Source organism: Mesocricetus auratus, unplaced genomic scaffold (assembly GCF_017639785.1).
Source record: "Mesocricetus auratus isolate SY011 unplaced genomic scaffold, BCM_Maur_2.0 Super-Scaffold_100003, whole genome shotgun sequence".
Taxonomy (NCBI): domain Eukaryota; kingdom Metazoa; phylum Chordata; class Mammalia; order Rodentia; family Cricetidae; genus Mesocricetus; species Mesocricetus auratus.
Window position 1 is genome coordinate 28,752,159 of NW_024429188.1, and position 13,669 is coordinate 28,765,827.

A 13,669-nucleotide genomic window follows, 5' to 3' on the forward strand; every position below is an offset into this window, starting at 1 on the left:
CATCTGCATTACCTGATGATTTACAATTATACTTTTATTTTATATTTTCTTGATGAGTATTACAAATTAAGTGCACTGTGTTTGCTAAGGGATTCTTCTGGTACACCTTATTAGTCATTATTAGTGAAATTTTTAACAATTTATCAGTCACTTTGTGCCTGGAGTTCCCCAACTCCTCTTCTCTACATGACTGCTGCAAAACACCAAATGTTCCTGATTATGTATTTCAGTAGTAAATGTGAGGCAGATTTGATATATAAAGAATTTATTAAGAGCAGCACGTATTAACAGAAACAGAGGGTTAAGTCAAGCTAAAAACCACCCCTGGCAACCTTATCTAAAATTGTGGGGTACTCTAGAGCAACAACTGCCCATCCCTTTGTCTGGATTTACGCAAAAACTGGCAGGTGTCTATGACCTTTGCCAATGTAAACATCCAAGTTGGGTTGGCCTCAGAAGAAGGTAACTAAATCAAAGCTATAATCTGTAGCTGAGATAAAACTAGAAAGAGCTGAGAAGGTATATCCAGTCTATTTGACCTCCCAAGGTAAGACATTGGAACTTCACTTCTAGACAAATTGTGTCATACCACTCTACTTGGAACATATGCTATACCTCAGCAGAATGTATAGGTCTTTCCAATAGTTTCAGTTTATTACAGTATATGATCCTGATAACTAATCTTCAAATATTCAATTAAAACAATAAACAATGATCATCAATTCTTGATAGATAGTATACATAGTTAATTTATATTCAGTTATTTGCTTATATTCATGTGGTTACACTTTTTGCTTGTGTAGAAATAACATAACATGGTTTCTATGAAACATAACATCTCACAGTCTGAGAGGTTTACCTAGCCTTGAATTTAAAAAAGAAAAAGAAGCTATATGACCTGTTGGTTTAATTTCTCAACTCCTGGTAAAATTACATATTGCTTAAAATGATTTTCTCTCATTTGAAAACACTTACCCTTGGCAGTCATTTAATTTTATACAAAACAAAGGGTAAATTTTCTCACAGAGTTCCCTAGACTTGAGGGGAGAACCGAGATACATTTCTCACATAGTTGTAGTTACTTCTTTAATTTAACCTTTATATATTTGACTTTGACCCTTTAAATAATCTATCCATATATTGCAAATCTTTCTAGTCTTGGATATTTTCTCTTTGATGTGGAATTATCTAAAATAAGGTATAATCCAATATGCCCTTTGAAGATTCAAAACCAATTTAGGTAATTTTGCTACAGAGAAAGAAATTTATTATAAAAAAGAACTCATAATGGAATTCTTTCATTAAGTGGTAGGGAAACTACCCAAATTCCATTAATATAAAGAGGTCTTCAAATATGCTTATAAGATGAATATCAAGAACAACTTATTGTTTATTAGGCAATGACACTTCCATAATATTCATTTGATTTTCTTCACAAGGAGGAGATATTTCCATAGATTCACTTTAATGACTTCAGTATTTAGTAGCTTATAATTTTTCTAAAGACAGTCCAGGGACTGTCTCTTATGCTAATTAATTTATGGTGTCCTGTACTTTCTACTCCTTGACTAAAATGATTGTCCACCTATATAGTTTAAAGAAAATAAGTCACCATTAATTGAAATGAAAGGTAAATGAGTAAACTTTTAGCACCAAAAATGAGAGAGAGCACTTTTACAGCACATCAGGACATCTAAGTGACTTTTCGAATTTTAAATATAATTCACAGCATTTATCAGGGTGTATATGAAAGAGTAGGGAAATGGAACACAAGTATTCCTTTAAATTAATTTTATTTCCATGTGATAAATATCTATAACGGAACTCATTTTATCATAACAGTGTTTCTGTGTTTAAATATTTGGCAAATCTGCATATTATTGCTGTTCCCATTTTTGGTTTATTCCTTTGCTTTACTTGAGCCTTTCAGTGTGATGCTATCTCATTTGGCACTTTTGATTTTGTTAACTGTTTTAGGGGCCATATCCTCAATTCTATTTTGTGGTTGTTTTTTTTTTTGCACAATGTAACAGAAAGGTCCAATTTCATGTTTGCATGACTGCGAGTTTCAACATCATATGTTGCAGACTCTCTTTTTTCCCTTTGTTTGTGCTTGCCAATCTTGTGAAGATCAGTTGATCATAGTGGTGTGCATTTAGTCCAGATTCTCTATTCCATTCCACTTGTATATGTTTAAGACATTTGTTTTTAAACCAGTGCCATAGTATCATTTTTTTGAACACAAGATTTCAGTATGTATTTGAGTCTGGCTTAGAACTCAATATATAATCAAGGCTGCCCTTGGAAGACCTACCTTAGCCTCTAGAGTACTGTGCCTTAAAGGTGTGAGTTAACAAATCTAATTATTTTTATACTAGCATAGTACTGTTTTGTAATATAGTTTGAAATCTAGAATCTAGGGACTGCACAGATGGCTCAACTGTTAATAGGACTTGATGCTCTTACAGAAGACCTGGATTTGGTTACCAGCACACAACCATCAGTAACAGCAATTCCCGTGGATCTGGTTTTCTGTCCTCTGTCAGCACTGCATGCACACATAAAAACATTCACATAATTAAAATATTAATGATGAAATATTAAAAGTAAAATTTTAGGATAGTTTCATGCATTTCTGGGAGGAATTAGATGGGAATTTTGAGTGAGACTGCAGTGAATATGCAAGTAGCTTTGATAAAAATGGTCATTGTCATAATTAGTTATCCAATACCAACAGTCAGCCAGAATGCATATATATGAGGAACATTATACAGATTGAGCAGTTTTGCTCACGTATTTAGTAATACACACACATGCACACATAAACACACACACACATATACAGTTAATGAAAATAAGAGGCTATGAATTTGAAATAGAGAAAGGAGAGGTAAATATGAAGATTTTGAGAGAGGGAAGGAAATAGGGAAATGATGCAATTATATTATAATCTTAAAAACAAAATAAATTGTTAAAAATAAAATAAACTTAAAACATCAAAGGAACTACACTATTATCCATATGTACCATTGTTGAGTATCTATGTACTCAACAGAATAGGGCACATTCATGTTCATTGCAACCTCCTTCATAGTAGCTAAGTTACAGTATCAACTGATATGTCCACCAATACATGAATAGATAAAGAATATGTGGTATGTAAACAACGTGGGGTTGTAAGACTACCAAAAAACAATAAAGCACATTATTTTTAGAGAAGTAGATAAAACTGGAGATCAGCAAGCCAAGTGAAAATAAGATGGACTAAGAAAAACAAGTATCCCATTACCACACCCCATGCAGCCTGGGAGCAAGAATCTGCTTAGGGTGTCGGGATTGATGACACAGTAGACCAGTCGGTGGTGAAAGAAGACTTGCTTTATTCTTACCCCAGCTAGTTACATACCCTGACACCAGAGGCAGAGGTGGGAGGTCAGGAAGGGGCGTTTAGTCATCAGAAAGGTCAGAGTCAGGGTGTTCCCGTGGACGAGCCCTTCTGAAAACATCAGAAATTATTGCTCCAGTAAACACATTTTTCTTTACGGACACCGGATTGTTTTTAGTAAACTTGTTTCGATGGCAGACGCCAGTTCCAGCTGCCTTCTCCCAGGCTGATCGGGAAGTGACTCTCCAGCTAAGTTCTCTTGTTTCCACAATTCCCCCAATTTTATTTTCTAATGAGGCACTCCTGTTTTAGGTCAAGTAGGGGCACCTTCCTTTACCATCTTTGGGGAACCTGGTGACCCCTGTCTTAGGCGGGAGGTCTCTTCCCTACAGGTTGCCTGTCATCAGAGAACCTAATCCTTGAATCATCTGTAACTAGACTTCATGGCTACTGGGATTGCCATGGGCTAAGATGAGCAATACTTGGTGATGGATCTGTTGGCTATGGAACAAGGCATGTTTTAACTCAGCATAATGCCAGAATGCCTACTGCCACTGCCACAGCTCCCACGATCCCCATTGACACAGTACCTCCCCATTGCTCTACCCATCCCCCGATCTGGGCCATAGCATTCTACCAGCCTTCCTCTGTTACAAGGGTAACCCGTGTATGATTTACAGTTGCAATTTGATGGTCAAAACAGTGATAAAGTTTACAAAGATATCATTCCAAGATCCACTCAGGAAAGCATTTAGAAGGTGCACTTGCACAGATACGTTAGGTACACTCATTGATGTTACACATGTAGCATGATAAAAATGAGAACAAGAGACTTGTTGCGCTATCCATAGAGCATCAATTTGTTCCTGTAGTGATGCAGTTTGTTGATTTAACGTCAGCAGCCCCAGATGAATGTGGGAATTGGGACAGTGCTTCACTAACTCTACCAGCAAGGCTGTTACAATGGCAATTCTGACCATGGTAGCTACAGTGGCCGATATGGCGATGGCTGGGACAACAGCGGCCATGATGCCAAAGTCTCTTTTTTGCCGTATTAGGGCAAGTTGCATTTCTCCAGAAAAATACACTGGCATAGGCACGATTCCAGAAACAGGAACCACCAAGGCTGATATTTCCAGTGGCCGTGTCCTATTCAAATACTAAAAAGGGGCTTGTGCTATTCATCACGGTCCATACAACTGTCTCATTATTTTAAATGGGTCCTTTTTTCCCCAAAGGGAAAAACCGGCAAAATGAATTCTGTTGTTTCAAAATGTGTCAAGGGCAAACTGCTAATATTCCAGTTGTTTGTTGGCTTTGGGATAAAAACTCACAGGTCCGGGAGGTTGATGCAGCAGGCCTGTTGAGAAATCTCGAACTGACTATTTCCTTTCTTTCTCAGGCTGTAGATTCAATGACATCAAGGGTCAGAAAAACTGATTTAGGAGATCTCACTCCAACTGGCTTGGGCAGGCTCCCACGCTATCAGGTCCAGTTTTTCTCTGCTTCATTCATCTCACCAAATGTTCTGACAGCCGCCTAGCTTTATTCTTTGCCTGCAAGAAAACGCAAACTTGCCCCGACCCCAAATGAGGTCAGAATCAGGTCTTCTCCACTGTCTAATGCATGGATGTCTCCATTTGACCTGAGCAAAAGTCGCTAAAGTTCCATCATGCCAGAATCTGTCTGCAGCAGATTGCTCACTGTCATCCACATCTTAAAAATTTTAAAATGAGGAGTGCATTATTAAATGAATCATGAGGGGACTGGGGACATTACTTCCCCTTTTTTATTTTTAAAATTTTGTTGGAACTCTTTGCTCACAATTGTTGATGCTGGACTATAACAGTAGAAGGATTTGTCTACCCTCCTTTGTTATCTATCTAGGTGAATTGGCATCACTATCTAAATTACTAGTAGATGCCTTTAAAAAGGACATAACCAATAAGTATTTCACAAAAACTGCTGAAAATCACTCAAAGATTGTAAACTATACTATGTCCCAAATAACTTTTGAAAATTATTTGAAGTTTGTGAGTACTCTTTCTAATGCGATCTGCCGTTTACTAACTGTTACCAATTTTCAATTCACTCATTTTCAATCCATCCTCCAACCGAGGATGATCCCTCAGGCAAAAGCCTGGAGATTTACTCAATCCACCCACCAACTGAGCGTGATCTCTCAGGTTCCCCTTTCTTTCCTGACCTCAGTGGATCAGGTGAAAGGCTGGAGATTAATCCAATACACCCATCAACCCTGGATTTTCAGCCTGAAGAACTCAAGAAACAAGACATCAAAACACCAAATTATCCAATTAATTGATAAGAGGAAATTTCATAGCACTAAGTGCCCACATGAAGAAACTGGAGAATAGTCTCACTAGAGTATTAATGGCACAACTGAAAGCTCTAGAACAAAAAGAAGCAAACTCACCCCAGAGGAGTAGACACCAGGAAATAATCAAATTGTGGTTTGAACTCAATAAAGTAGAAACTAGACAAACAATACAATGAATCAATGTAACAAATAGTTGGTTCTTTGAGAAAATCAACAAGATAGACAAACCTTTATCCAAACTTACCAAAGGGCAGAGTGTGAACATGTAAATTAACAAAATCAGAAATGAAAAGGGGGACATAACAATGGACACTGAATAAATCCAGAGAATCATTAGGTCATACTTTGAAAACCTGTACTCTACAAACTTAGAAAATTTAAAGGAAATGGATAACTTTGGGAGGCCATTGCCTATTGAGGGATAGTATTGCAGCCCAGATACATGAAACAAGTCCTAGGCCCTCCCCCAAATGATATGACAGGCTTTGATGATCCCCTGTGGAAGGCCTCACTATCCTTGTAGAGTGGGTGGGACATAGGTTGGGGGGTTTAGTGAGGTTCATAGGAGGATGAGAGGGTGAGGACATGGGTGGATTGATATGTTTAGAATTTAGTAAAATATACAAAATAAAAAATATTTAATGAAGAGCATATCTGAGTCTCTGAAGAGACTCTGTACTTATACCTTTGAGCAAGGATGAAACCATTAAAAAGTATTGAGTGTTTTGCAGCTAGACTAAATATATTTTTTTAATTTTTTATTTAATCTTTGTGGCTTTCGCATAGTGTGTCTGGATCCCATTCATTTCCCCGTCTTTTCATATCCACACTCTGCCCTTGCAACATCCTTCCACAATAAAATTAATGAAAATTTAAGAGAGAGACAGGGAGAGAGAGAGAGAGACAGAGAGAGAGAGAGAGAGAGAGAGAGAGAGAGAGAGAGAGAGAGAGAGAGAGAGATCTCATCATGGAAGCTGTAGTGTGACAAAGCCAGTCACACAGTACATCCCTTATTCCATAAATCTTTACTTGCAAGTGTTCATTGCTGTAAGTCATTGGTCTTGTTCCAGGCTTCTGGTTTCTGTTACATTATTGATATTGGGACCTCACTGGCACTTCTCTTGCCCTGTTTTGTGGGGATTCTGCAGCTTTGGATCTGCAGGACCAGTAGTACCTTTATGTGCTCCAGCAGATGACAGATGGGATGGACATTGGGGTGGGCCAACCCACAGCACTGGTTCTAGACCTGGCTGTTTGTAGCTTTGGTAAGTCTACTGCTGTTGCCCTGGCTAGTTTATCCCTTGCAGCATGGATCAAGGGATTGGGGCCTGTTCTCCTGATCTCAGGCTCTTAAGTCCAGCTCATCCACACCTACAACACCAGCATGAGGATCAGCTCTGCTATGTTGCCTGGGTAAAGTGCAGGAGCCACTTTCCATAGTGCTACAGCTAGAGAGGGTGGGGGCCAGCTCTCTTGATCTCAGGACCTCACAGCCAGCTTTCCCAACTGTCACAGCCAAAGAGGGGTGGGAGGAAATCTCTCCCTTGCCCAGTTTACAATATGGTAAGTGAGGGGCAGAGCCAATTCTCCCTTGTTTATGTTCTGCAGGGAACTGCCTCACCTCTACCCCCTCCAGTCAATATGGTTAGCTATACTGTACTTCCTAAGCAAGGCCCAGGATTGGCTTTCTCCAGCGCTGCAGCTAATAAGGAAGAGGACGTGATAGTAAATGCCACTTGCTGCTTTACAATGAGCGTGCAGAAATTCTAGTTAAATGAAATTTGGGGTGACGGAATTTCAAATATTCTCATTTATGGTATCAGACATATGAACAGAAGCACAGAGTTTGTCTTGGTTTTATTTTTTTATAAATTTTTGTTAAATTAGATACAATCTTATTTTATAAGAATTGCAATTTTGATTCTTCTGGATTGTCAGTAGTAATTGTCAACCTGAGGCCATGTTGCTTACCACACCTGTGGATATGAGTCAGTATTAGTTGTTACAACAAGGGAATGAGGCTTTACTAGTCTTCTAGTCATTAAACCTATCTATTGTATTTCAGTGTGCTTGGTAATAATCCAACAAAGCTTGTGACTGCAGGTGTTTTATGGGACTGATATTTATTAAAATTAACTTTATAGTAGCTATCAACATAACACCTATGAGATGCCTACAGTATATATAAACTGAACAGTCATTATATTTAAGAAGTAAGACATTTAGTTTTTGTTTAACATGACAGTCTAACTGGCATTTGGTAATGCTTTAATGGTTGTGAACATATTTAGAGGTAACTGTAAACAACAGGGGTATCTTTCTAAATTATTTTATTGTAGAAATTAAAATTAAATTCCTTGATTGGTATGATTTTTCAGCACGTTGAGGCACTTTCTGGAAAGCTAGATCACCTGAATTTCATGACTAGTATTCACATAGTTGAAGGAAAGGACCAACTCCCACAAATAGTCAGAAGACCGCATGTGCACCGTGGCACATGTATTTCTTCCTCCTGTCACAAACACAGAAAATGAACAAAAAATATCCTGAAATTTTCTGACTACATTGCTTACTGTCATGACATATCCTGCTGTAATATATGATGATATAGACCATGTCAATTAAATTATCACTGTTCAGCACACACACACACACACACACACACACACACACACACTCATACACACTCACACATATCATTAAGAATGAGGCAAATCTTCAAAGGTAGTGGTGAAATTAGATCAGCACTAGTCAGCTGATAAACAGATTTCCAAACACAGAATTAATGAAATGTGTATGTTCACAAAATCCCAACTGCTATGGAGAAAAGATATATTAGGAAACCATGGATGGCCTTATATTTTCAAAGAAATGGAAAGGGTGAGCCTCTGAAAACAAAAGGAGAATTCAAATAAAATTTTGAAGAAAATGAGTGTTTTAGACACATCCTTACTTAGAAATAGTAATTCTTGGTAAAAACAGTTACAAAGGGACAACAGGTGTACAAACAAGCACAGACTCTTAGATTCAAGTGTATCTGATATATTTTATGCACAGCTACTAGCTTGAGACGGCAGCAGGGTAAATGAGAGAGACGCTATTAGGTAAAGAATTTAGATTAGTTAAGGGGAAAAACAAATATTGGGCTGTAAAGACCCTAATTAGAACCATGGTTTTATTATTATTTATGTCTAAAACATTAATTTTGGCAATTAAGTAGTATTTCACATTCAGAAGACAAAAGAGGAAAATTGAAAGTATACATGGCTTGAATTCTTAAAGTCTTGATACCATCAATTTTGGTAAGAAATTGTTAAAAATTCTTGATGAAATTTTGGATTTGGAATGTTTTTGCCCTCAACTTCAGCATTAACATTCTCTTCTGGCCATGACAGTATGATGGTTAATTAAAAAATAAGAACAATTATTAATCTACTAGGTTCCCTACAACATGGTGGTTGCTTATATATATTTCTTTATTCCCAGGAAAACATCAAGGACCGCACCACTGACATAATACCATTGGATAGGTATAATTAACAAGACAAAGTGGCATATTATTTCTCAAGCAACAAGGAAACTAAAGGAAACTGTTCCAGCAATAGCAATGTGCTTAAACGTTCTTTTAATTTGCAAAGAAACTTTTTGTTAATCTTATTAAAATAAAGGGAAATTTTTTTGGCCTAAAAGAAATTCCAAGGGGTAAATCTGTGAGAATACAAGGATTTGTGCTGCATGATTTTTGTAATATGATGCCTGCGGAAATACTCAAAGAAGTGATAGGATTATAAAGATTGTGAAGGAGACTTAATAGCTCCAGGATTTCATTAACATATAGTGTGAAGTGTAGCTTTGGTCAAAACATTGGTAATTAATTTTTTTTTTTGCTTAAGTCCCTAAGCCACAAACTTCTGATGAGTGAAAATACTTCTGGGAAACAAAACACAAAGCAGTATTTTGTGGACTTTGATTTTTGAGGTCGGGGAAGCAGGTCCCTTTAACAGCATCTGTTACATAAGCGCATTCTTCTTAGGAAGAATCTTGGGTGAATCATAAGATTCTTGCCAGAACGAAAGCAGGCTCCGAGAGTCAAGTACGAAGGAGCGAGGTTTGCCGGGGATTGTTCAATAGTGGTGTATTTAGAAGTATTAGGGCCTTCCTCCCCAGGGATTTTAACGCCCTTAGACCCTCTCTCAGCCTCTGCCAATCTGTTAACCCCCACTAATGTCCTCTCTGATGATTTTTCAGAATTGCGACCTCAGCGATAGTCCTGGACAAGGTGACCAGAGTATACTAAGCTGAGATCTGCATAACGATGTGGCCCAGCGAGGCAAGGTCGCCAATCGACCCACATGACAGATTTCACCGTGTAAAAGTCTATCTCCTGAAGGAAGATGAGCGATGGGACCATCTAGGAACTGGACAAATATCAACTAAATACATTGGACGACTGCAGGGCGTTTGCCTGCTTGTTCACTCAAAATCAAATGGCTCACTGATAATGGAGTGCAAAATACATCCTGATGTGCCATATAGAAAACTAAAAAGGCATTTAATTACATGGATTGGACCTAATAACCGTACAGTGGCAATATGTTTCCGAGAATCAGATAGTTGTCAAAGCATCTGGGAAGACATTTGTGAAGTTCAAGGTAAAGATCCCAGTGCACAAATCACACAAGAAATTACGGATGATTTACATGTTTTACAAGAACTGCCTCAGATCCAGAATCTGCGTGAGAAGCAAACCTGTGAAAACAGCACACTTGTACAGATTGCACAATTATTTAATTTTGTTGAGGAATCGCCAAACTACAAGGAAAGACTAGCTATTCTTCTGAAAAATGAAGATTACATTAAAAAATTGCTACAGGTCTTCCACATTTGTGAAGATCAACAGAACATGGAAGGTTTACATATCCTATATTTCATTATTAGAGGAATATTGTTTCTCAACAATATGCATTTGTATGAGGTCATGTTTGCCGATGAATGTATCATGGATGTCTTGGGCTGCCTTGAGTATGACCCTGTTTTGGATCAGCCATATCGGCACCGGGAATTCTTAACTGAAAATGCAAAATTGAAGGAAGTTAGGCCAATAACATGCTCCAAACTCAGGCAAACAATAGATCAGACCTACAGAATTCAATATATTCATGACTTCCTATTTCCTACACCGTCCAAGTTTCAGGAGCATCATCTTTCTGATCTTACTACTTTTATTTTTTACAACAAAGTTGAAATAGTTACCATGCTTCAGGAAGATAAAATCTTTATGTTTGAAGTGTTTGCTCAGTTAAAAGATAATACTCTAGGTCATGAAAGACGGCGTGAGTTGCTACTTTTTTTCAAGGAATTCTGTGAATTTGCTAACATATTAAATTCTCTAAAGAAAAACATATTGAAAAGAGCGATAAAGCTTGGACTCATGAAGGCGCTGAAACTTTCAGTACAAACGCAAGACTACCAAACAAAAGAAGCTGCTATAGACATATTTACTCATGTAGTAGAATATAATCCACAGATCATCCGAGCTTACACAATAGAAGAAGCACGGACCAGCAAAAATGATGATGATCTTATCATGAATATAATGATCAAGCAAATCATCTGCGATCCAGATCCTGAATCTTCATACGTTTTAAGTTTGACAGCAGTTCTTCGTACACTTCTTGATCCTGGAAGCATGCGCACAACAGTGGATGGATCTGAAAAAAGCAAATTCATAAATTTCTTCTGTATGCATTGCCTGGATATCTTGGCATCACCAATTTTATCCATCACAGGAAGGAATAGTGATGATAACAGGGCAAGCATCTCTCCTGATAATTATCAAAATGCACAATTGCTTGGAGTTGTTTTAGAATTACTCAGCTATTGTGTAAAACACCACACAACATACATTAGAAATTATATTGTGGGTAACAACTTGCTCAGCAGAGTCCTGGTGCTAATGAGTTCAAAGCACAAGTTTCTGGTTTTGTGTGCTATCAGGTTTATGAGACATATGATTGCACTTAATGATGAAATTTATAATCTTTACATAATACAGCAAAATCTTTTTGAACCTGTTATAAAAGCTTTTTTACGTAATGGGACACGAAGCAACATGTTAAACTCAGCTATTATGGAGCTGTTTGAATTTATAAGAGAAGAAAACATCATGTCTCTTACTGCAAATATTGCAGAAAAAATTTTTGTGGCTTCTGAATCAGTTGGGTATGTCCAGGCATTTAATGATTTGAAAGTTTATTTTGAAGAAAGGAAGGAAACCGAAAGACAAATGAGAAAGAATTTACATAATATAATATACCAGAAAATATCTAGCAGACATATGAATGCAATGGAGGTAAAAGACGAGGAAGAAATGTGTCCCGGAGAAAGAACTGATGCTATTCTCCCAATTGCAAGTGATTTTGCAAAAAACTATGACATGTTTATTAGAATTAAAGATACACGTGAAAATGAAGTAGAACAGTCAGAAAGAAAAACATCTGAAGCCTTTGACTGTTCTTCATCTCCTTCTGATGCTTCTGCTAATAGGGAGAATGAGCCACACTACAGTAGCCTGGTTCCTTCAGTGGACTACCCAGATGATGATGATGATGAGAACGACCATGAAGACCATCATGACATTGATGAAGAGAAAGAACCTCCTCACAAAAGATCTAAACTTGATTCATAAAATCAGATGAGGCCCTCGGTTTTTGATTAAAATACAATTCTAAAATATCACAAACTGAAATACCTAATTAAAATATCTTTCACTTATGGACTTTTAATTATAGTAATATAAGTAGCAGATATAATGAATAAAAGGCCTCACATTTCTATGAAGACTATCCTCCATAATATAGATGCATAGCATAAAAATAACAACCCCTAAGTGATAAATTCTCATCAAGAACATCTTATTTTGGAAGCATGGTTTGGGAGGTGGAAGCAGTCTGATAAAATAATACAATTCTCATTCTGGCCTTTATATTACAGCCAACTATGAAAGTTTTATTGCAAATCCTACTTTCACAAAAGGGTTAACAGTGGCATTCTTTTCATAAATTGAAGTTTTTGTATGTGTAGAAGGAAAAGTCAATATCACAGTAAAAATAAAATGAAACATTTCAACTTTTTGTTAAGACTTAGCAAAAACAGCATTATTAATAACAGGAGGGAAGCAAAATTCAGTACAATTAAATGCATACATTCATGAATAAAATTATTAGCTGGATCCTAAATGAGCTGTTGTTAATGTACTTCTTTTTAAATGAGAAATATCAAATATGAGTATCAAAACATTCCTTTTCATAATGTACGTTCTCTAGTTCCTCCTGAAATGAAACAGGATTCACCAAACATCTGATTGTTAAAGTTATTTCTTCATTCAATAATGAAGCTTTGTCCTTTCCCCCAGAGTTGTAGGTACATTGTGGGATAGACATATTTCTTTCTAGTTTATGAAACAAAGTACTTAACAAAAACAACTTAGTATAGAAAGTTTTAATTTGTGTTATGGTTTTAGGGAATACATTTCATCTCAGTGGGGGAAGATAGAGGAGTAAACTAGTCAATATTGGGAAGAATCTAAAGCAGCATGTCACATTGCACCCACAGTCAATAAGCAGCTAGATAAATTCCGATGCTTACCTCAGTTTCCCTTTTTATTTAGTCCAGGACATCAGCCCATGGTACTGTGTCACACACCTTCAAGCTATGTCTTTCATATTCAATAATTTCTGTCTTTAAAAACTACTCCATAAATATGCCAAGAAATTTGTCTCCTAAGTATAGATTCTGTTAATTATTACTAATTGATCCCTTGCCTATTTAACACCCAAGAATATACATTCTATGTCACAATCTTCCATATCTCTTCCCAAAATGCCTATGCCATTTCATGTTGTAAAATATATTCAGTCTAACCCACACACAAGCCTGGGACTGCC

The 13,669-nt window shown here is 37.0% G+C and overlaps 1 protein-coding gene across 1 annotated transcript; it reads left to right on the plus strand.

Moving 5' to 3' along the window:
- The first annotated feature begins 10,038 nt into the window (after positions 1 to 10,038).
- On the plus strand, positions 10,039 to 12,923 carry LOC121139932 (protein PPP4R3C-like). The gene has a single exon (XM_040743950.1). The coding sequence runs from the start codon at positions 10,039 to 10,041 to the stop codon at positions 12,409 to 12,411; it is 2,373 nt and encodes a 790-aa protein (XP_040599884.1). The 3' UTR covers positions 12,412 to 12,923.
- Positions 12,924 to 13,669: the final 746 nt, after the last annotated feature.

Coding starts and splice junctions, on each gene's coding strand:
- LOC121139932 (XM_040743950.1), top strand. CDS start 10,039: ATGTGGCCCAGCGAGGCAAGGTCGCCAATCGACCCACATGACAGATTT.